The sequence below is a fragment of the Mesoplodon mirus genome, assembly GCF_964341445.2.
Source record: "Mesoplodon mirus genome assembly, chromosome: 2".
Lineage (NCBI taxonomy): Eukaryota > Metazoa > Chordata > Mammalia > Artiodactyla > Ziphiidae > Mesoplodon > Mesoplodon mirus.
In genome coordinates this window covers 205,665,297-205,685,677 of record NC_138977.1, presented here as the reverse complement: position 1 = coordinate 205,685,677, position 20,381 = coordinate 205,665,297, and the positions used below count along the sequence as shown (strand labels likewise).

The window sequence follows — 20,381 nt, the reverse complement described above, 5'->3', positions numbered from 1 at the left end:
AGCTAGGATTATTCAACCTGCAGAGACATAGTCCCAGATTCAGAAGCCGTAGTAGGAGTGGGGTAAGAACAAAAAGCAAAAAAACAAAACAACAAAAAACAAACGAAAAACACCTGAAGAGTACCCCTTGCTTTGAACTCACATCCTGTGCGGTCTCTTCTCTGCATCAAGAATCCGTGAAGAATGGACATTTAAACTCCACTTATTTCAAAGGAGTTTAATAAAAAATTGACCAGGGTAACGCTAATGTTTTCTTTCCCATTCTAAACCCTCCCTCTTGTGTATCTAAGACAATTGGCCGTACCTTGTGTCTAATGAGTATTTATTTTAAAATAAGGCCAAACCTTTTCATGATCTAGCAGATAAGAAGAAACACGTGTTAGTGTTAAGATCTTGCACAACCCTTAGAGCGTCTCCTTAAATTTTGTGTTCTCATTGCCCCACCCTAGTTCTGGCCATATTTATGAGATTTTACTCAAACTATGAAAAACTGGTGATGAACCGAAACGAGATACCTAGAGGCAAAGACACATTTGTGAGCTCTTTCCAACTCCCAGTATAAATTTCAGAGAAGACCCTTTTTAATTCCCAAGGACACACTGCGAACAGCCAGCAATACAGGGGCCACTTGGATAGCACGCCCATCTACATGAGATAAAGGAGGTAGCTGTCTTTTGCTCTGACCTTAAGAAGCTGAGATCCTAAAATTTAGCAGGTGGAAGTACAATTCTTTTAATTGTTACAGGATAGAGCTGAAATGGGAATTGCTTGTAAATGCATTTTATGGGGTTGACAGGTAAAGAAGGAAAGAAAAGTATTATGTTTCACTCACAGTGACTAAATGATTTCCATGGGTTGGCTACCTTATTTGATTCCCACAACCACTCAGTCAGCTATTATTATTATTGCTATTTTACAAGTTAGAAAATAATCTCAGAAAAATAGGAAATGCCCTGGTGGTCCAGTGGTTAGGACTCGGTGCTGCCACTGCCAGGGGCCCAGGTTCTAACCCTGGTCAGGGAACTAGGATCCCGCAATCTGCGCAGCGTGGCCAAAAAAAAAAAAAAAAAAAGAAAGAGAAAAAGAAAATTATTTGCCCAAAGTGACCAGTGAGTAGGGTTGAAGAACTTTAAAAGTCCGAAGTCTGGCTCAGTGACTTGGCCTCTAAAGCTGGCAGCAGTGTGGAGAGGAAAGGACATAAATCTAACAAAAGATATAGTGCATAATAGCTGCTCAACACATGTTAGCTGAATCTAAATATCTTTTATTAAAGTACCAGAACCTAATTATGTAGCTTATGAACAGGCACCTTTGGTCTTTGGAATTCCAACCTATCCAGATATTCTTGGCTAACAGTGTTTACGTTTTTTTCTGCTGAATAAGAATCTTTGAAAATCTTCAGAATAGTCACTCGACTACATTCTTTGCTAAGTTACTCAGAGTGATTTTATGTAAGATATGGTAAGTTGTCACTCTCTAAGAACTGGGGAATGGCAAAATGTATGAATAAATGTCCTCTGGAACGAAAATGCATATATGTCACCAAGAAGCCTGGCACTGGAAAAGACAAATTGGTTCTTGACTTGCCATGCTGGTAGTTTTGCATCTGGAAGACAGAGGAAGTAATAAGATAATTACTCTTCTGGAGCTAATTTTGATCAAAAAGTACAAACTGGAGGATAAAATAGGAACAATCAACATAACCATGTCATGTGAGAGCTTCTGGTAGACAAGGAGCTGACTCCTGATCAGACAAATATAACACTCACATAGAGAAAGTATATTTCAAATAGTTGAGAGAAAATATAAACAGATTCTAAAAGGAAAGGCCGTATGAGGAATGTGAAATTCTCAAAAATCAAAATAACTTATACTAACATGGATTTGGTGCTTTATGTGTATTAACTCATTTAATCCTTAAAAGAGTCCTATAAGGGTTGTATTCTTGCCTCAGTAAACTGAGGCTAGCAAGGTCAGGTCACTTGTCAAAAGTCTCACATCTAGTAAGAGGTGCAAAGGGTACTATGAAGCCTGGAAGTTTGACTCCAGGGGCAGCACTCTAAGCAGGATCTTAATCTATACGAGAGATGGGAAAACTTTTTCTGTAAAGGCCAAGCCGGTAAATATTTTAGGCTTCTCAAGCCATCTTGTCTCAACTACTCAACTCTATCCTTGTAGGGTGAAAACAGCCGTAGATAATATATAAATAAAAGGGTGTGGCTGTGTTCCAATAAAACATTACTTATGAACGTTGAATTTGAACTTCATATATATTTTAATAGGCTTTGTTTTTTAGAGAAGTTCTAGGTTCACAGCAAAATTTAGCCGAATATATAGAGGTTTCCCACTAACCTCCGACCCCCACACGTGCACAGCCTCCCGGAGCATCCTGCATCAGGGTGGGAGGGACATTTCTTAGCATTGGGGAGTTCCATGTAATTTTCACGTCACAAATCATAATTCTTCACTTGATGTTTTTTTCCAACCATTCTTAGTTATTGAACTGTGCAAAAATTAGCAGTGGACTCGGCCCACTGGCTTTAGTTTGCCCATCCCTGGTATACACTGACAATGACTGGATTAGCAATAGCTAAGCTAAGGATTCCATTTGTAAAGTAAAAGGTTCCTGGCTCCGCCTTTCTACCATGCCAGAAGAGAATGTATTTTCATGTTGTGTCTCCTCATTCCCACCTTTTCAAGAAAAGCAACTCTGAGAGTTGGAAAATATTGTTTATTAAAAGTATGGCTGACCCTTAACAACTAGGGGTTTCAGGGTGCTGGTTCGCCACACAGAATAAAATCCAAGTATAACTTTACAGTCAGTCCTCCGCATCTGTGGTTATACACCTGCAGATTCAACCAACTGCAGATCATATAGTACTGCGGTACATATTTAGTGAAAAAAATCCACGTATAAGTGGACCCTTGCAGTTCAAACCCATGTCGTTCAAGGGTCAGCTGTATACCTGTATATGGGAAGTCACATTCTGAGATGATGCAAGTCTATTTGATGTAGTCAGGGGAGAATGGACAAAGGGATGGAAAGTTCTTCCTCTGAATGGAAGCAATATTATGTCAAAGTTCTCACTGGGCACTATATTCAAACCCTGGCTTTGGCACTTAGGCAAGCTATCTAACCTCTTTGACCATCAACTTCCTCACCTGTAAAATGAGAACACTAAGTACCTACTTGAAGGGTTTTGATGTAGCGAATGAAATTGTTCAGGTGGCCGTCCTCAGTAGAGTAAGAGTTTAATGTACTTCAAAATTAATGATTAATACTAGTGAATAAGGACACATTTTTAATAGCACAGTGCATTCTGATTTTATATCCAAAAAGATAAAGCATACTGCAATTCGGCTTTGCCAAGCACATTAGAATTAAAATTCAACTCAATGCTTCTTTCATCAGTGCCCAGTTTAATACCAACTGAATGGGTTGAATGCTGCAGGCTACCTTTCAGTAATGTGTTTTTTAATCTTACCACTGAACACTATGATTTCCCTAGAAAGATTTTAATTATGACCTTTAAGCTTAAACCTATTTCCTCTTTAAAACTCAGTAAGTACCTCTTTGAAATCCTCTTTGCAAATGTTCCTTGTATATCATGTTTACACCTCTATTATACTGAGTCACTCAAGCAAGAAATAAATGGTAATAAGGCTATATTAAACCTACTCCAATTTGGTTTCCAGCTACCTGAAATATGACCGCATCTGTTTTGAAAATGGGGAGAACTTCAGTCCTGGGTGATGATGACTTAAGCCTTCTAGGAAAAAAGTGCCACTACATTAATAACAATCTCTTCACTCTATTTACCTGAGTCTCTGTTTTGAGGAGAGGAAGTGGGGTTTGCATTTTGAAATTAAAAAAAATGTTTTTGGTCATACCCATCTCTGATAGTGGCAGAACCTGGAGGACATTCCTCTTAATATTTCAGAAGCCTAATTTACATGACAGATTGTGTTACTGGGAGTTCCACTATTATTCACCAAGTTCAAAGAGTTAGGCAAGTGAGGAAAAAGGCTCTTTTTCAAACGGGCCTAGGTTTAGGACTTGTTTCAAAGAAGTCAGGATCAGAGAGAAGCCTATGTTCTAATGTCTTTGGGACATTAAATAAGATTACTAAAGTTGTCAGTGGGGGAACTTCATCTTCCCACTGCGGAAAGCAGGGTCAAAGGAGACTTTCTTTTTAAGTACCTGATTCTGCTTTTCTGTCCCTATTTTATAGCTTAAGGGATCAAAGAAAAAAAATTAACAACCTTATATAATAACACTTGAATAAGCAAAGGCAGATTTTCAAGATCCTAAAATAAGCCAAAATGAAACCTTTGTAAAATCAAACAAATTTCGATTTGTTTGGGTTTCGAAAAGGAACACTTCCTGTCCTATCCCAAGAACAACAGTGGTGTGTCAAAAAGGTGGCTACAGTCCTCTCTCAGCTCAATCTCTAAAACTTAAAAGTTGATGAATAAAGAGTCTGAGGCAGAGGCATACTTAAACGCTTATTTTAAGAATGGTCTTAATGACTGTTAAGAGTTCAGGCTGGGTTTGAATCACCTCTTCAACATTTACTGGTCGACCCTGGACAAATCACAGCAACTTTCTATGCCCTGATGTTCTCATCTGTAATTCAGAGCTAATGGTACCAACACATTGTATGGTCTGGGTTGAAGTAATTCAGACTATGGATGAGAAGCATTTAATACGTAGCAACCGTTAGCTATTATTTTTATTATTTGAATGTTGCAGGGAAGACCCATAGTTCTGACAAGACAGAACATTCCTGGGGGCCAAATGTCCCTGTCTATCAGTGCCCTATAACGTAGCTAAATTAGTGGTGCCCAATGCAGGGCTGACAATTAGTGACATGGGGTGTCTTTACTTGTCTTGAAGTCAAATCAGAAAACGAGAACAATTTAATGACTTTTTTTTCCCCTTTAAGTTAAAGGTATTCGCTTTAAAGACCTGTTCCTTACTCTCAGATTATAGCCCTTGCGCTTTTTTTTTTTTTTTTTTTTTTGATGGTAAAATCTCTGATGAAACTTTGGTGAAATACTTGAGCTTTCTTTTAAAACGGTTACGCAAAATAAAAGTTGGCAATCCTATTCTGGGTTCCCAAATTCGTGAAAAATCTCAAAATTCAAAATTGACCTCTAAACCCTCGCCCCTTCAAATGCTACGCAGGCAGCAGCAACCCACCAGGCGCTGGTGAAAAGAAGGACGACACCAACGAACCTCCAGGAGGCTCGGCGGACGGAACCGGATGTGGACGAATAGAGCCACAGAAAGAGGCGGGGCCCAGGCGGAACCCGCCCCCTAGAACGCGATTCTATCCGTCAATTGGCCGCGGCGCCCGGAGCTTCAGCCAATCTTCCAAGCCTTTGTAAGTGCCCCGGCCTCGCAGTGCCAAGCTGAGCCAATGGGCGTCCGCGTTACAGGCTCCTGGGTCCCGGAGTCTTGGGTCCTCGCGGGTGTCTGTGGCCGGCCAAAGTGGAAGCCAGGTAGTGGCTGGTCAGGGCACCTCAGTCCCCTGGTCTACATCCGACCGAAGTCCGCCCGCAGCCTGCCCCGGGTGGGGCAGGCGGACGGCGGCAGAGATGGGTCCGCCCGGAGCCTGGGCGTTGGTGGCGGCCGAGGTGGGCGGCTGGAGGCTGTTTGTGAAGTCAACCAATTATCAGCTGCCTCTCAGGGTGCGGCCCCCTGGTCGCCTGCATCACCATGGGGCGGAGGACTCATTTCAGATGTGAACTCCCCGGCCCACCCTACCGAATCGGAAATCCAGGGGTGAGCCTTAGGTGACTGTTAACGCACTTTTACGTTTAAGAATAAGGACAGGAAACTAGACTGTACTGGGGCAGGTCTACAGCCCGCCCCCTAGTTCTGACAGAAGAGCCCTGTGCTGGGTGTGTTTCCCCAGAACTTTCTGCCAGCGTCTTAAGGCCTCACTTAACCTCAGGACCTTAGTTGAATCATCTGTAGAATGAAATCCAGCCTTATATACTGAAGTGATGGAGGTGGTCTTCACAGTATTCAGTTACATATATGGGACACCTTCTGTGTGCCCAGCATAAGATTTGGTAGGAAGGATTTGAAGGGGTTAGTGACTGGGAGAACAAATAGGAGACCACCTAGTCACCTGGCTTTGAGGTGACTTGGGTCTGGACTTCAGTGGCAACAACAGTAACAAGAAAGGTGTAAAACTGAGTCAGTGATGGAAAGGAAAGAATGAGGAATCGAAAGGTTCTTAACTCAGAACCCAGAAGACAAACTTGAAAGGGCATCTCTTGAAATGACAACACGGTATCCAAGTGGAAATGTCCTATGGGCAGTTAGAAATCCAGATTGAAGTTCAGCTCTCACTAGAGATGATTTAGAGGTTTTCAGCAAGGACTGTGATAGAACCCTTAGCATCCTTTGAGCATCCTGAGACAGGAAATGTGTTTACATTTCTGCAGGAGGGACTTGAGGAAAGCCCACACACAGTAAGGCCATAGTGTCAAATCAGAGAAGGTGATCCAGTGAGACATGAGAGCACTTGGTAAAACAAAAGCATGTTATTATTCATATTAGTGAACGAAAATATCCGATATATTTTCATTGTTGACTCCTGTCCCCTTCAGAGCCCATAGTCACAGGCCTCGAGGTTGTTCTGCAAGTAGAGATCTAAGAAACCTCGAAAGGCCTTTGGATCAATGAAGAGGGATGATACTGCAGGATCTTTCATCATGGCTGCCATCCAGAGCTTAAGATTTGGAGTGTGGTCCACATACCTGTGGGAGGTGGAAAGAATGAAGGTGTGAGCAAGGCTGAGTAGGAAGGCACTGCAGATTCTCCTATATGTCATTATTACCACTCTGCAGTTTCTTATTGTTCTCCTCTAACTTTTCAAAATAGTTCTTTAAAAATACTTGTTTAAGATGCATGTAATCATTGAATATGAGATTTGGAAGATATTGTAGAGGTCCTTGTTTTGTGAAGAGGAATCTAAGACTAGAGTAAAGTGACTTGCTCAGTTAGCATGAGAACTTGTCCAAACGGAGGCTGATAGTTTTTTAAAATGAGAACATGAAAGACAACCAAGAATGTTATATATTATTCTATAGTCAGATTGTGACTAAAAGGAACCCTGAATAGCTCTAAGTTCTAAGAAGTGGCAGTAAGCCAAGGTCGCTGCCAAACTTCGAAACACAGAGTTTGGAAAATAGTGTGGGACTCTTGATGGTAAATGGGAGGTAGCATTGGTCATACAATCCTTCCTGAAATCCTTATGAAAATGCACATCCTTATGGATTTTTAACCAGGAGGGAAGGAGTAATTACTTTTAAAACATTTTACTACATGTCACAGAACTCCCCACCCCTACCGGCCCCAAGGATGAAAAATGGTGAGTGTAGGTATAGGACATGCCCTGGAAAGTCCAAGTCTCCTCCTGTCTGCTTGCTCCCATTCATGCCGGTTGAATGAGATATGTTAATTTTTGTTCATAAAAAAAGGTTAGTATATACTATTCCAGTTATCATTATCCTAAATTAAGCACAAAATATTCAAATATCTTACTCTTTTAACTCCAGGGCTACCAGCCATTCAAACCAGGGCCAGATGAGGTAATCAATCATAGAAAGAGAACTGCCACCAAAGAAAGTTGTCTTCTTATTAGTCAGAACCTGAACATTAAACAGCATAAGAGTACTTCTTATTTGTGTATCTGGTAAGATTCATCAAAAGAAATGATGAAGGCAAGAGTTAAGTTCAGAAAGTGAGAGCAGCATGTTTTTTTTGTTTTGTTTTTTACATCTTTATTGGAGTATAATTGCTTAACAATGGTGTGTTAGTTTCTGCTTTATAACAAAATGAATCAGTCACACATATACATATGTTCCCATATCCCCTCCCTCCTGCATCTCCCTCCCACCCTCCCTATCCCATCCCTCCAGGCGGTCACAAAGCACCGAGCTGATCTCCCTGTGCTATGCGGCTACTTCCCACTAGCTATCTGTTTTACATTTGGTAGTGTATATATGTCCATGCCTCTCCCTCGCCTTGTCACAGCTTACCCTTCCCCCTCCCCACATCCTCAAGTTCATTCTCTAGTAGGTCTGTGTCTTTATTCCTGTCTCACCCCTAGGTTCTTCATGACATTCTTTTTCTTCTTAAATTCCATATATATGTCTTAGCATATGGTATTTGTCTTTCTCTTTCTGAGTTACTTCACTCTGTACGACAGACTCTAGGTCTATCCACCTCATTACAAATAGCTCAATTTCGTTTCTTTTCATGGCTGAGTAATATTCCATTGTATATATGTGCCACATCTTCTTTATCCATTCATCTGATGATGGACATTTAGGTGGTTTCCATCTCCGGGCTATTGTAAATAGGGCTGCTATGAACATTTTGGTACATGACTCTTTCTGAATTATGGTTTTCTCAGGGTATATGCCCAGTAGTGGGATGAGAGCAGCATGTTTTACCCTGACATATTCAAGTTGGCTTTTTGTCTGATTAAGCTTTAGAATCTCTTGGTTTGGGATGAAGCAAAACGGTCACTAAAATAAACAGGAAAATGGAGAAAAATAAAACAAGCTACAGAGTACATGATCTTTGTAATAGATATATCCGACAAAGGACTGGTATTCAGAATTTAGAAAGAACTCCTGGGAATCAAAAAGAAAAAAGGCAGAAAACCCATCAGAAAACTGGGCAAGACTTGGACTTCACAAAAGAGGAGGTCAAAATGGCCAATAACCATTTGAAAAGGTGCTCAACTACATTAGTCATCAGGGAAATGCAAATTAGAACCAAAATGTCATACCACTTCACATCCATCAGAATGGCTAAAATGAACAAGACAAACTTAGTAAGGGTGTGGATCTACTGCTGATAGGAATGTATCAATAATTTGGTACAACCATGTTTTAACAGTATCTACTAAAGCTGAGTTCATGCATACTGTATAACCCAGTAATTATATTCCTTGGAAATGTGAACGTATGTTCACCAAAAGATAGGTATAAGAATGTTCATTGCAGCACTATTTGTTACATCGCCAAAGTGGAAAGGTTTACTGTCTATCAGGACTAAAATGGATAAATTGTACAGGAGTCATACATTGGAACGCTACACAAAGAATAGGAATCAACTCCACACAATATAGATGAACCTCAGAAACCTGATATTGTATGAAAGAAGCCAGACCCCAAAGAGTGCATATTATATGATCCCATTTGTATAAAGTACAAAAACCATCCAAAACTAATATTCTGTTTCTAGATATGGATGCTAGTATCATGGCTGTGTTCACTTTGTAAAAATTCACCAAGCTGTACTCTTATGCTTTGGGTAAATCTCTGCATATAATAATTCAATAAAAAATTTACTTAAAATATATTGGAAATAACTAGATTAACTGCTAAACAGATGCCAAATAAAATTATTTGAAAACTAAACACAAATACTATGATTCTGAAATTTAAGAAGGTGACTTGGTATGGTTTTGCAAACAGAAGAACTGAGAATATCATCTGGCTAATCAACACCAAACCATTTTATAAAACATCCATAGTTTTTCTTAGGGCCCTTATAACATTCTGCATTGAAGATAGATCATTTATATCTACCTGAGTATTTGTCTTTGGTCTACCACCAAACTAATCATCTGAGCAGTATGGACCGCATCTCACCTTCTACCTCCCATGCTGTCCAGCAGAGTGCCTTGCAATTATTAGGCACTCAGAATTGTACAGTGAGTCACTATTGTTTGCGGTTGTCCTTAAACTGTAGCGCCTGGTAATATTATGCATAAATAAAATACGTATGATAGTTTCACTCAGAAGGAAATGCCCTCTCAGCAGCCTGAAACATGGAAATGGTACCACTCACTGTAAAGTGTGAGTCCTTAACCTGGAGTTCCGTGAACTCAGATGGGAAGAAAATTATATGTCCCCCAACTACCCCCAAATTGAGCAGTAGTATGTGGATGTTCTACTGCTCCAGGGGCTGGTACCTTCAACCTCCACCTTATTCAAGAGTCAACTGTAGTTGTACATAGAGATTACTTGAAATCAGGAAACATGATTATCTTTGTGTCCCTATATGTGAAAACTGATTCCCTGGCGGTCCAGTGGTTAAGACTCTGCCTTCCAGTGCAGGAGGTGTGGGTTCGATCCCTGGTCAGGGAACTTAAGATCCCCCACGGCATGCGGTGTGGCCAAAAATAAAACAAAAACAAACAAACAAAAAAACCTGATTCAAGAAAGAATATAAAAATCCTGAAAATCAATTAACATTAAGGAAATTGAACTATACTATTAAACTCCACCCCCATAAAAGACACCAGACTCACATGTTTTAAAGAAATAGCCAAACCCTATCAAATGGTTTCAGATCTTAGAAATCCAGAGAAAGTAAGCCAACGCATTTTATGAGGTTACAGTAGCCTTGATATAAAAACCAGATAAAGATACGATAACAAAATCTCCTTTACGAGCAAATATGCAAAAATCATTTAAATATCAACTAATTCTAAAGTATATATGAAAATCCACTGAAAACAAGTAGGTTTTACACAGTAATACTGGCATGGTTCAACACCAGAAAAATCTGTCAGTGCCACCATATATATTCACCAGATTAAAGGGGAAAAGTTCAATGAACATTTCAGTAGATGTAATAGATGCAAACAAAACACTAAAAATCTAACACTCATTCATGACTTTTTTTAAATTAGAAAACTAGTAATAGAACTTTCTTTTCTTTTCTTTTCTTTTTGCGGTATGCGGGCCTCTCACTGTTGTGGCCTCTCCCATTGCGGAGCACAGGCTCCGGACGCACAGGCTCAGCGGCCATGGCTCACGAGCCTAGCTGCTCCGCGGCATGTGGGATCTTCCCGGACCGGGGCATGAACCCTCGTCCCCTGCATCGGCAGGCGGGCTCTCAACCACTGCGCCACCAGGGAAGCCCTAGAACTTTCTTAATAAAAAAAAAAGTTTCTGAAAAAATCTCCAGCAAAGTTCATACTTAACGATAAAAGGTTAGGATGGATTCCCATGCAAGACAGGACTGTATCTTCTCTCAGTAAAAACCTAAAGTTGAGTGAGAATGGAGGATGATTCCATATACAGGTCCAAATGGCAGCTCTTCCACAAAGCAGGTAAAAACACATCTTGGCTTCCCCAAATGTCTGTCTGACTAATGGCAAACTCTTGTGGGAAATGTTTATTATATAATAAACATTTTTATATAATTTTATTTAAGTTTTCATACAAGTAATTTTATTTCTTTTTATATAAGTTTATGTAAGTTTATTATATAACACTAAGTGGGAAAAAGCACACAATGACTCATACTCTGATTATAGTTATGTTAACTTTTTAATATATGTTCAAGGACTGGGCTTCCCTGGTGGTGCAGTGGTTAAGAATCCGCCTGCCAATGCAGGGGACATGGGTTCAAGCCCTGGTCCAGGAAGATCCCACATGTCACGGAGCAACTACGTCCGTGCGCCACAACTACTGAGCCTGCGCTCTAGAGCCCGCGAGCCACAACTACTGAGCCCGCGTGCCTAGAGCCCTGCTCTGCAACAAGAGAAACCACTGTGATGAGAAGCCCGCACACCGCAATGAAGAGTAGCCCCCGCTCGCTGCAACTAGAGAAAGCCCGTGCACAGCAGCAAAGACCCAACTCAGCCAAAAATAAATAAACTTATATATATAAAAAATACATAGGGCTTCCCTGGTGGCGCAGTGGTCCGGGAAGATCTCACATGCCGCGGAGCGGCTGGGCCCGTGAGCCATGGCTGCTGAGCCTGCGCATCCGGAGCCTATGCTCCGCAACGGGAGAGGCCACAACAGTGAGAGGCCCGCGTACCGCAAAATAAATAAATAAATAAATAAATAAATAAATATGTTCAAGGACTGAAAACAAGCATGGAAAAATAACAACAGGTGAAAAACTGGAAATGTGGGTGAAATTTTTCTGTGATATTTTCATGTCAGTGCGATAAAATGTTTTAAAAGCAAGCCCATGACAAACCATTTTTAGGTGTTTTGGTTTGTATCTTAAACACAACAGCTTACAGCTGCTATCTGTTGTAAACTAAAATTTCCTATTTGGTATTATTGCTAATTAAAGTGATTTTGGAAATGGGAGTATGAGGAAAAGAATAGAAGGTGACAGCAGATACAATGTATCACTTCAATAAAAATCAAGGAGAAGGGATTGATTACCTCCTCTAGCTTGCTGAATTCTTTATGCAAATCTTCTTTCAGGCCGGAGCAGTCTTCCTTATTTTGCCTTCTAAGAAAGCTTAATAACAAAGATGGTACCTAGACAGAGAGTAATTTCTTAGTTTATCAGTGTGACGCTAACTATACCCGCCCCCTCATATAAAAGCGCCAGAGAACCCTCATAGACCCAGTGTCAGGATGTTCTAGAAACTTCAAAAGTATACCAATTCCTTTGCTCACAGAGGTCGGGTACCGATCTTAAAAACAGTTCTGTGGGGCTTCCCTGGTGGCGCAGTGGTTGAGAGTCCGCCTGCCGAGGCAGGGGACACGGGTTCGTGCCCCGATCCGGGAAGATCCCACATGCCGCGGAGCGGCTGGGCCCGTGAGCCATGGCCGCTGAGCCTGCGCGTCCGGAGCCTGTGCTCTGCAACGGGAGAGGCCACAACAGTGAGAGGCCCGCGTACCGCAAAAAAAAAAACACAAAAAACAAACAGTTTTGTGGCCTTAGATGCTGTACTGGTCAGGATTTTATAAGCTGCAAATAAGAGAAGCCGATTGGTGAGCTTGGGTCAAAAATGTCCTAAAAGGACACTGAGTGGCTCACAGACTTGCTGAGAGGCTGAACAAACAGGTCTGGAACATTTCAGAATCATGCTGGGAACTGACCTGATGGGAAGCACCCACTGCCACCAGTGAACCGAGCACTAGATGCTACAGTCAGTGCCGCTGCCAGAAGTTCGACTCTGAGGTAACCAATGCCACTCTGGAATTCAACCTGGCAACCACCGCAGCTCCTGAAAGCCAGGCGCTCTGCCACCAGCCACCCTCACCAGTAGAACCAGCGCCCCACACCAAGCCTGTTTCCCCACATGGCTCATTTCTGAATTGAACTCTACCATGTGTATGTCTGAGAGGAAGAGCCTAGGTCCAGACCTTGGCCCCAGCTGCAAAGGGAGCTGGGAAGGGGATTTTCCTGATTTCTATCTTGGGGATGGCATGAGAAGACAGTTCAAAGTGGTTGATGACCTGAAGACTTGACAGGTGTCCTGTCAGATGCTTTCATGCTTGTGGTGGAAGTGTTTGTGTTTTAATGCTCGGTCTTTGGTATTGTCTCACTGCAAGAGACAAAAGTCCACTCGTCCAGTGGAAGTAAACAGGCACTTGTAAAAATACAGGAGAATGTCCTGAAAGCCCATCCATCCCAGGGTACAGCTTGCCGTCATTGGAACTGAAGGTGTGCAGGCAGCCCTTCCTTCCGTGTTTCCAACTGGGCCTGCCTGGTCTTTCATCTCTGCTTCTCCTTAAATGTCTGCTCCTTGTTATTTTCCAATGTCAAATCCCTTTGCAATGCTCTTAATTTCTGATTCCTTAAAAATTCTTTTTTTGCGTGACCTTGATTTGTCATCTCCAATGATATATACATACACCTCTAAAACCTCAACACATTTATTGTCTTAGTCTCTGTGTCTCATTTCCAAGTTCCCAGGAGAGAAGATGACTTGGCTGTGGATGCAGGTGGGGGCATTTCTGGTTTGCTAAACTGGGACCAGGAGGGTGGTGTCATAATAGTGCTTAAGGCCACCTCTTCCCTGAGTGTGAGGGAAGTAATGGTGGGCATCTCCAGGTGTTAGCTCATTTTCTCTCTGGACAGTACAATGAATCTCATTACTATTTTTTAAAATTCTCCAACATCTTTCTTGAAAATGCCATATTCCCTGTCCATCATCTTGATGGCAACCATCTCTAGTATTCTTTCACTCTCGTTCCGCTATGCCAGACAACTCCCTCTTCCTTCCCCATTGACTTCCCTTTGCAATGTCTCCTTTAAGAAAATGTTCTCCCTACAAGTCTCACCTTCTGGATATTTCTCTAACCATTTCTTTCCCTAGAGATAAGACGTTTCTTATTGTGCTGAGACATATCCTGACAAAAGTAACAGAATTATAGAGATATAACCTGACCATGCTATTCGCATTGTCTACTCTTGGTCATTTCTGTGTTAATACTAATTGTTTGAACTCACCCAAATGTTTGATTTAACATTGATGCTAATTAAGACACAGACAGTTCTCCTATAGGAATGCCATTTACTCAGTCCACAAGGAGCTATTGCCAACACACAGAAGATGCTCACAACTAGACAATGTGGCTAGAACAACAAGAGCTAACATTGAGTATCTACCATCTGTTGGACTCTAGGTGTTTTATATTAACTGATTTTTATCAATGGGATGGGATCAATTACTATACTCATTTTACACATGAGCTGAGGCACAGAGGTAAACTAATAAGCAACTAGCTCACTGTCACATAACTAGGAAGGGCTGGTCACAAGCCTAGGCAGTGGGCCAACAGTGATGCAAACACGGCCCTCATCCTCAAGGAGCTCACAGCCCTGGTACAACACACAGGCAAGAAGGTGGCAGTCCCCACAGGGGAAAGTAAGCACACGTGGGCACACAGAGCTGGGCACTAACCCAGCGCAGACAAGCTTCTAGAAGACAAAGGTATCTGAGCAAAGGCAGTTGTCCCTTGGTTCCTTGAAGGATTGGTTCCAGGGCCCCCAGCAGACACCAAAATCCACTGATGCACAAGTCCTTTATAAAACGGCATAGTATAGCGGGCCCTCAGCATCCTCACATTCCGCACATACAGGAGCGCAGACTGTACAGGAAAGAGGACTTGGAGACAACCAGGCAAAGTGAGAAGGGGGAAGAGTCTTCCAGCAAGAGTTGAGAAGAAGGTGGCAAGTTTGGGAAAAATAAAAACATTTAGCATGACAGGAATATAAAGTGTTAGGAGAAGAGTGGAGAGGTGTAACTTTGGGAAGTAAACAGGATCTGGACCATGAAAGGGCTCATAGGACATGTCCAAGTGGACAAGAGCATAATCCTGTTTGTCTTCCCCACCCAAATCACTGAGCCATCAGTGACAGCAATGATTTAGCTTAAAAAACAAAGGTGTTATATAGGAGTTGAAATTTCTTGAACACACACCTTAGAGAACAACTCAAAGACCATCTTTTGGCAGGCTTTCTCATAGGGGTCATCTGGCAACAGCTTCTTTCCTGGATATGCTTCATCCAGGTACTCACAAGTGATGGCAGATTCGTAGATCACTTGACCCTGACTGTTTTCCAGAACTGGCACCAGGCCGAAGGGATTCTTCTTGAAGAACCACTCAGGCTTATTTTTTAGGTTGATGTTAATGACTTCATGCCTGAAAAACACATAGAAGACAATGAAGAGAGTAACATTTTTCTTGTACTCCTGAATAAAGCCTCATTGGTCTTATCATCCACTTAGCTGGTCAGACCCGAAATTTCGGAGTCAGCTTGGCCTTGATTCCTTCCCCCTGCCACCTCTTCCTCAAATCAAACGGATCAGCAAGAACTGTCAGCTAGACCTTCAAATCACATTCTGGCTTCATCCACTTCTCAGCTTTAACACTGCCACCTCATCTAAGACGTCATCTGCCACCTGGACCTCTACAGTAGTCCCAGCAGCCCCTCTGCTTCCACTGTGACCTCCCTACGGTCCATTCTCCACACACAAAAGTAAATTGGATGAGGCCACCGTCCTGCTTACTTACAACCCCTCGCTTGCTCCTCATTGCAATGAGGATAAACTCTAAACCCCTTGATCTGGCCCCTGCTTACCTGTCACATCTGCTTCCTATGACTTTTCCTTTGGTCATTATGATCTGGCCACACTGGCCTTTTTTTCTTTTCTTTTCTTTTTTTTTTTTTTTTTTTTTTTTGCGGTACGCGGGCCTCTCACTGCTGTGGCCTCTCCAGTTGTGGAGCACAGGCTCCGGACGCGCAGGCTCAGCGGGCATGGCTCACGGGCCCAGCCGCTCCACAGCATGTGGGATCTTCCCGGACCGGGGCATGAACCCGTGTCCCCTGCATCGACAGGCGAACTCTCAACCACTGAGCCACCAGGGAAGCCCCACACTGGCCTTTTTTATATTTCTTGAATTACTTTCTTCATTGTACTGATGATATGTAACTGAAATTACTTTGCTTACTTAATTACGTTTGTTATGTCACCTCCCTAGAATGTAAGCTCCATGAAAGCAGGGATCTTGTGTGTCTTGGTCATATTCATAAACCAACACGTAAATCAGCAAAGTTATAAATAGATTTAAATGCTATGAAGAAATACAAACATTTTCAGATAGGTACTCAGTACACATTTGTTGAATAAATAAGTGGAAATGCTTCAAGATTGTCAATTAGATACTCCATTTGGGACTAAGAGGTATCTTAATTGTAAAAATATATGAGCCAACTAATTGAGTTTCTCCACACCCCGCCACTCCATTGTATGAGGATCAACATGATAAAATTCAATTCCTTTTGCTAATTTTAATAGAAAGTTCCTCATTTTTTTCAAGAATATTAGGGAATCCAAAAAATCCATCCATGAAATAAACTTTCAGATTAAATCTCCATGCACTGATACTTTTTAAAAATGTTACATGGGTAAATGACACTAAGTGTGAAAAACAGGTGAAGTCCAGGCTATATTAAGATTGTTTTTAGAACTAACTTGTATCCTGCCTAAGAGATTTTAGGGGAAATAAGAGAAAAGAAAGTTTCATATAATTGTTAAAGCCAGGTCCATATCATTGTCAAAGCTGGATGAGTGTTCAATAGAACAGATTAGCTACTCAAAAATAATATACCCAACACCTTTTGTTTCCTATTTCCTCATCCACCTCAGTAGCTAGCTACAACAGCATTATCTTGACGATTTAAATATGCAATCCCTCCCCCCATGGAAACAAAGATATAGCCAGATTGCACACTGGCATCTGTGTGTATGGACGAAAAGGTTCGTGTGCTGTTAGATTACTGGACACTTCAGATACAAGCCACTGCAAGAAAAATGACGTTCCCTGCTAAGGAATTATCAACATTTCTGAAATTTTATAGTATGAAAAGAAAAGGTAAATCCTGGGCTTTTGTCATAAAGAAAGTTCTCAGAACACACATGCATTTTGCTAACCTGGCATGGTGAGCCAACAAGGCAACATATCTGCTGCAACAAGTTGGAAGATGCACCTTTTAGAGAAAACCATGCTTTAGTAAATTCTATCATGTGGTAAAATCTAGTACGTCTCTAATCAAAGCCTTCCGGGACTCAAACTTAAAACTGATCCATAAACATAGCAGACCTCTGTTGTTTGCACTGCCTGGCAGCTGTTACACCCTTCACCCTCCATACACACACTTTTATGTAAAATCACTGCAATTTTCCTTTGGGAAACTGTCCCAATAAGATATGGTTGTTTTCAGCCCAGAGTTCCAGAAGGGCACTAACCCAGGACTTTGTGGCCCCAGATCCAGCTGTGTCTTGCTCCTGGACTTTTCAAGTGTATGAGCACAAGATGTGTCTTTTTCCAATCCAGCTGAAATGGATATCTCTTAAATGCAATAAAAGAATCCTGACTAATACAGTAAACATTACAAGAGTTGGATAAAATAATGTTTTGATAAATGTTGCTAACTGTTGAATATTTTGCTATGTGTTCACAATCTGTTTCATCCAAAATAAGATGCAAATCCTACTGAAGTGATGACTAATTCAAAGATAATTTGTTTTTTTCTTTAGAATGTATCTTACTTTTTTTTTTTTAGAGAAAAGAATTGCCTGCTTAATTCTCCCCCAAGAAGACTAAAATTAGTTTATAAATTCTAAGCACATACATGGAAAATTTTCTTTGTAATGCGGGCTTTGTTTTAAACTTCCACACTACAGGTATCTAATGTCTGTTCAACAGATTCCAAAGGTCATTGGAAGGGAGGCAGTTCAATGGCTATTCAGCTCAGGGAAAAGCCAATGACTTGCATATTTCCTGTGGATAACCCATATGTCAATCACCTTCATAGTTTCAGTGAGGCTTCCCAAAAGTCTGAATTTTTAGGCATAAACACTTTATTTCACCCAACCAACAACCCAATCTATAGGAATATTCATAGTACAGTTAACTCAGCACTCTGTCCAGCGGAGGGTCAAGGTCTGGACTCTTCAAGGGGGCAAATTACCGTCTATTCAGGAAGGGACTATAGCCTCAGAATAACAGCAAACAATATACACAGGACATGAAAGAAGCGGGGTGAAAGAGAAGGAAGTACAGAAATCAGGGGTCTGCCAGAGCTAAAAGAGCTGCCTGTGATTACCATTCGAGTGCTCTCTGCATGCCACTAACTTTACTGGAGCCTCAGCTTTTCTGATCCATAAAATGGTTAATCTAAACGGGGTGTCCTAGACTGGTGGTGTCTGTGGCATTCCTCCCGCCCCCCGAGGATAGGGTTCATAACTTTCTATGTGCCCCCCCCCCGCCACCAAAAAAAAAGGCTGATGTATTTTGTAGTAAAGGAAGCTGCGGGGGGACCCTATCGAAGATTTCCGCCCGCTCTTCCCGCAGCTGTTGGTTCCTGGCTGGCTCCGGGAGCGGCCCGCGCTTTGATCCTCACCCAATTCCCTTGGCCTTCAGGACCAGGAGCGTCCTCTTGGCGAACGGGCAGAACCTCATGCTGTAGACGCGAATCAGGCCCTCGGGGACCTGCCCCGGGGGCGCGCTTCCTGCGGGGAGAAGCGGAGGCGGTTACAGCCCCGACAACAGCGGGGACTCTCAGCCTCCCGCCGCCCCCCGGGCCTGGCCAGTTTCCCGCGGGTGGAAGACCTCCTGCGTGGCTCCGATCCGGAGCAGCGCAGCCCCCAGGCCCTGGCCCCGACACGCGTCTGAGGGTCGCCGCGGATCGCGGCGGGCAGGCCTCACCCTTCCCCAGGCTCCTGGCTGACCCTCCGGACATCTCGGCGCAGCACAGGCCCAGCTCGCGCCTGGGCTTGCAGGCGATTCAGAAAGTCGGTCGCCCCGCCCTTCCTCCTTCCCTCCCTCCCTCCCTCTCTCCCTCCCTCCCCGTCTCTCCAAGAAGTGCCAGCAACCCGCCCGCAGAAAGCCTCCTGGGCGATCCGACCCTGCGCCCAGGCTGGCTTCCCCACTCTGCGTGAGAAGGAACGCGCCGCCTCCGCCTCCCGCGCGCCTTGTGGGAGATCGTAGCCAGACGCCCACCCCGTAAGCCCCGACCCAGGGCCGGCCTTCCCGGTTTGCTGGGGCAAAACTTCAAACACCGCAGATGGCGGTCGCACCAAAGTTCAGCCTGCTGGCCAAGAGGTGCTCCCATGACGAGCCAGCCCAGCCGTACAGCGTGGGGGCATTGGGAGCAGGCTTGGTGGCCCTAGGTCACCCAGAGATAATGAGGGCGTGGCGGGCTCCCCGCGGTGCCGGAGGGGGACCCTGGCCCGGCTCAGCATCTCGAGCGAGTGCAGAAGTGCGGCGGCCCTCCGATCCTCACCGCCCCGCAGTGGCCCGGGAACAGAAGAGGGGGAGCACCAGTCGCCCCCCAACCCCCGCGCCCCCGTCCCCGTCCCTGTGTGTGGCTTTGTTCGTTTTTTTGTTTTTGTTTTTTCTCCTACGTGTGGGTTTTTTCTTGGAGCTGTTTCACAGGAATTCGTGTAATAAAGACTTGGTGTTCTCTTGGTGCAATGGAAAAAAAAAAAGCACAAATGAAGCTCAGAATCCTCAGAGCCTTTCCCTGACCCCGATGGATGGTGGTCTCCAGTCTGCCGGCACGTGGGTCCACACCGGATCCAGACCCTGACCTCCCACACCCCGCGCCCTGGCAGCAGGGACCCGTGCCCAGGCCCCAGTCACGTGGCTCCGACTTGGTTGCAGCTCTCCCTCTACCCAAAGGCTGCCCTTACTTCAGAGCCTGTGGTCCCCGGGGCCAGCGCTTGCTCAAGGTCCCAGAACATGCTCTCCTAAAGTTCCTTTCCATAGCCCAGGGTCAGGTCGCCCAGCCACCTGGAGAGCCATTTCCTTTTTCTGTCTGTACTAATATGACTACTGGGGAGGGTCACTGTCTCTACTGTCACCCTTAGGACACATCCTTTTAATTTTAACCCAAAGGAAACAGCACAAATCTGGATATTACTAATCTCAGAATGATGATGCTGCTTTCAAAAATCTCTTAAATACGGGGATTTTGAAGCCCTAGTAGGGGCACATGCTTAGAGTCAGGCAGGTGGGTTAGTGAATTTAGTCTGCAGGTCTATGAAAAATGTCTGGCCAGATCATTCACT

The 20,381-nt window shown here is 43.3% G+C and overlaps 1 protein-coding gene across 3 annotated transcripts; it reads right to left on the bottom strand.

Annotated features, from left to right (window-relative positions):
- Window positions 1-6,539: 6,539 nt before the first annotated feature.
- Window positions 6,540-19,583, bottom strand: GSTO1 (glutathione S-transferase omega 1). Of its 3 annotated transcripts, none has more exons than XM_082604272.1 (6): window positions 19,487-19,583; window positions 18,713-18,821; window positions 15,225-15,447; window positions 12,229-12,327; window positions 7,562-7,668; window positions 6,540-6,774 (listed from the first exon to the last, which is right to left on the bottom strand). In XM_082604272.1, the coding sequence occupies exons 1-6, from the start codon at window positions 19,551-19,553 to the stop codon at window positions 6,621-6,623; spliced, it is 759 nt and encodes a 252-aa protein (XP_082460398.1). In that variant the 5' UTR covers window positions 19,554-19,583; the 3' UTR covers window positions 6,540-6,620. The 3 variants fall into 3 exon arrangements, with proteins under 3 accessions (XP_082460398.1, XP_082460399.1, XP_082460397.1); XM_082604273.1 differs by lacking the exon at window positions 19,487-19,583 and adding an exon at window positions 19,018-19,117; XM_082604271.1 differs by lacking the exon at window positions 19,487-19,583 and adding an exon at window positions 18,922-19,099.
- Window positions 19,584-20,381: the final 798 nt, after the last annotated feature.

What these genes read in the sequence shown, in the direction of transcription:
- GSTO1 (XM_082604271.1), bottom strand. Translation starts at nt 19,051, where the DNA reads ATGTCCGGAGGGTCAGCCAGGAGCCTGGGGAAGGGTGAGGCCTGCCCG. An exon ending in TCTTTGAGTTGTTCTCTAAG is followed by an intron (nt 12,328 to 15,224) that starts GTGTGTGTTCAA and finishes CTCTCTGTCTAG; the next exon opens with GTACCATCTTTGTTATTAAG. An exon ending in GTAGCCCTGGAGTTAAAAGA is followed by an intron (nt 6,775 to 7,561) that starts GTAAGATATTTG and finishes CACCTCCCACAG; the next exon opens with GTATGTGGACCACACTCCAA.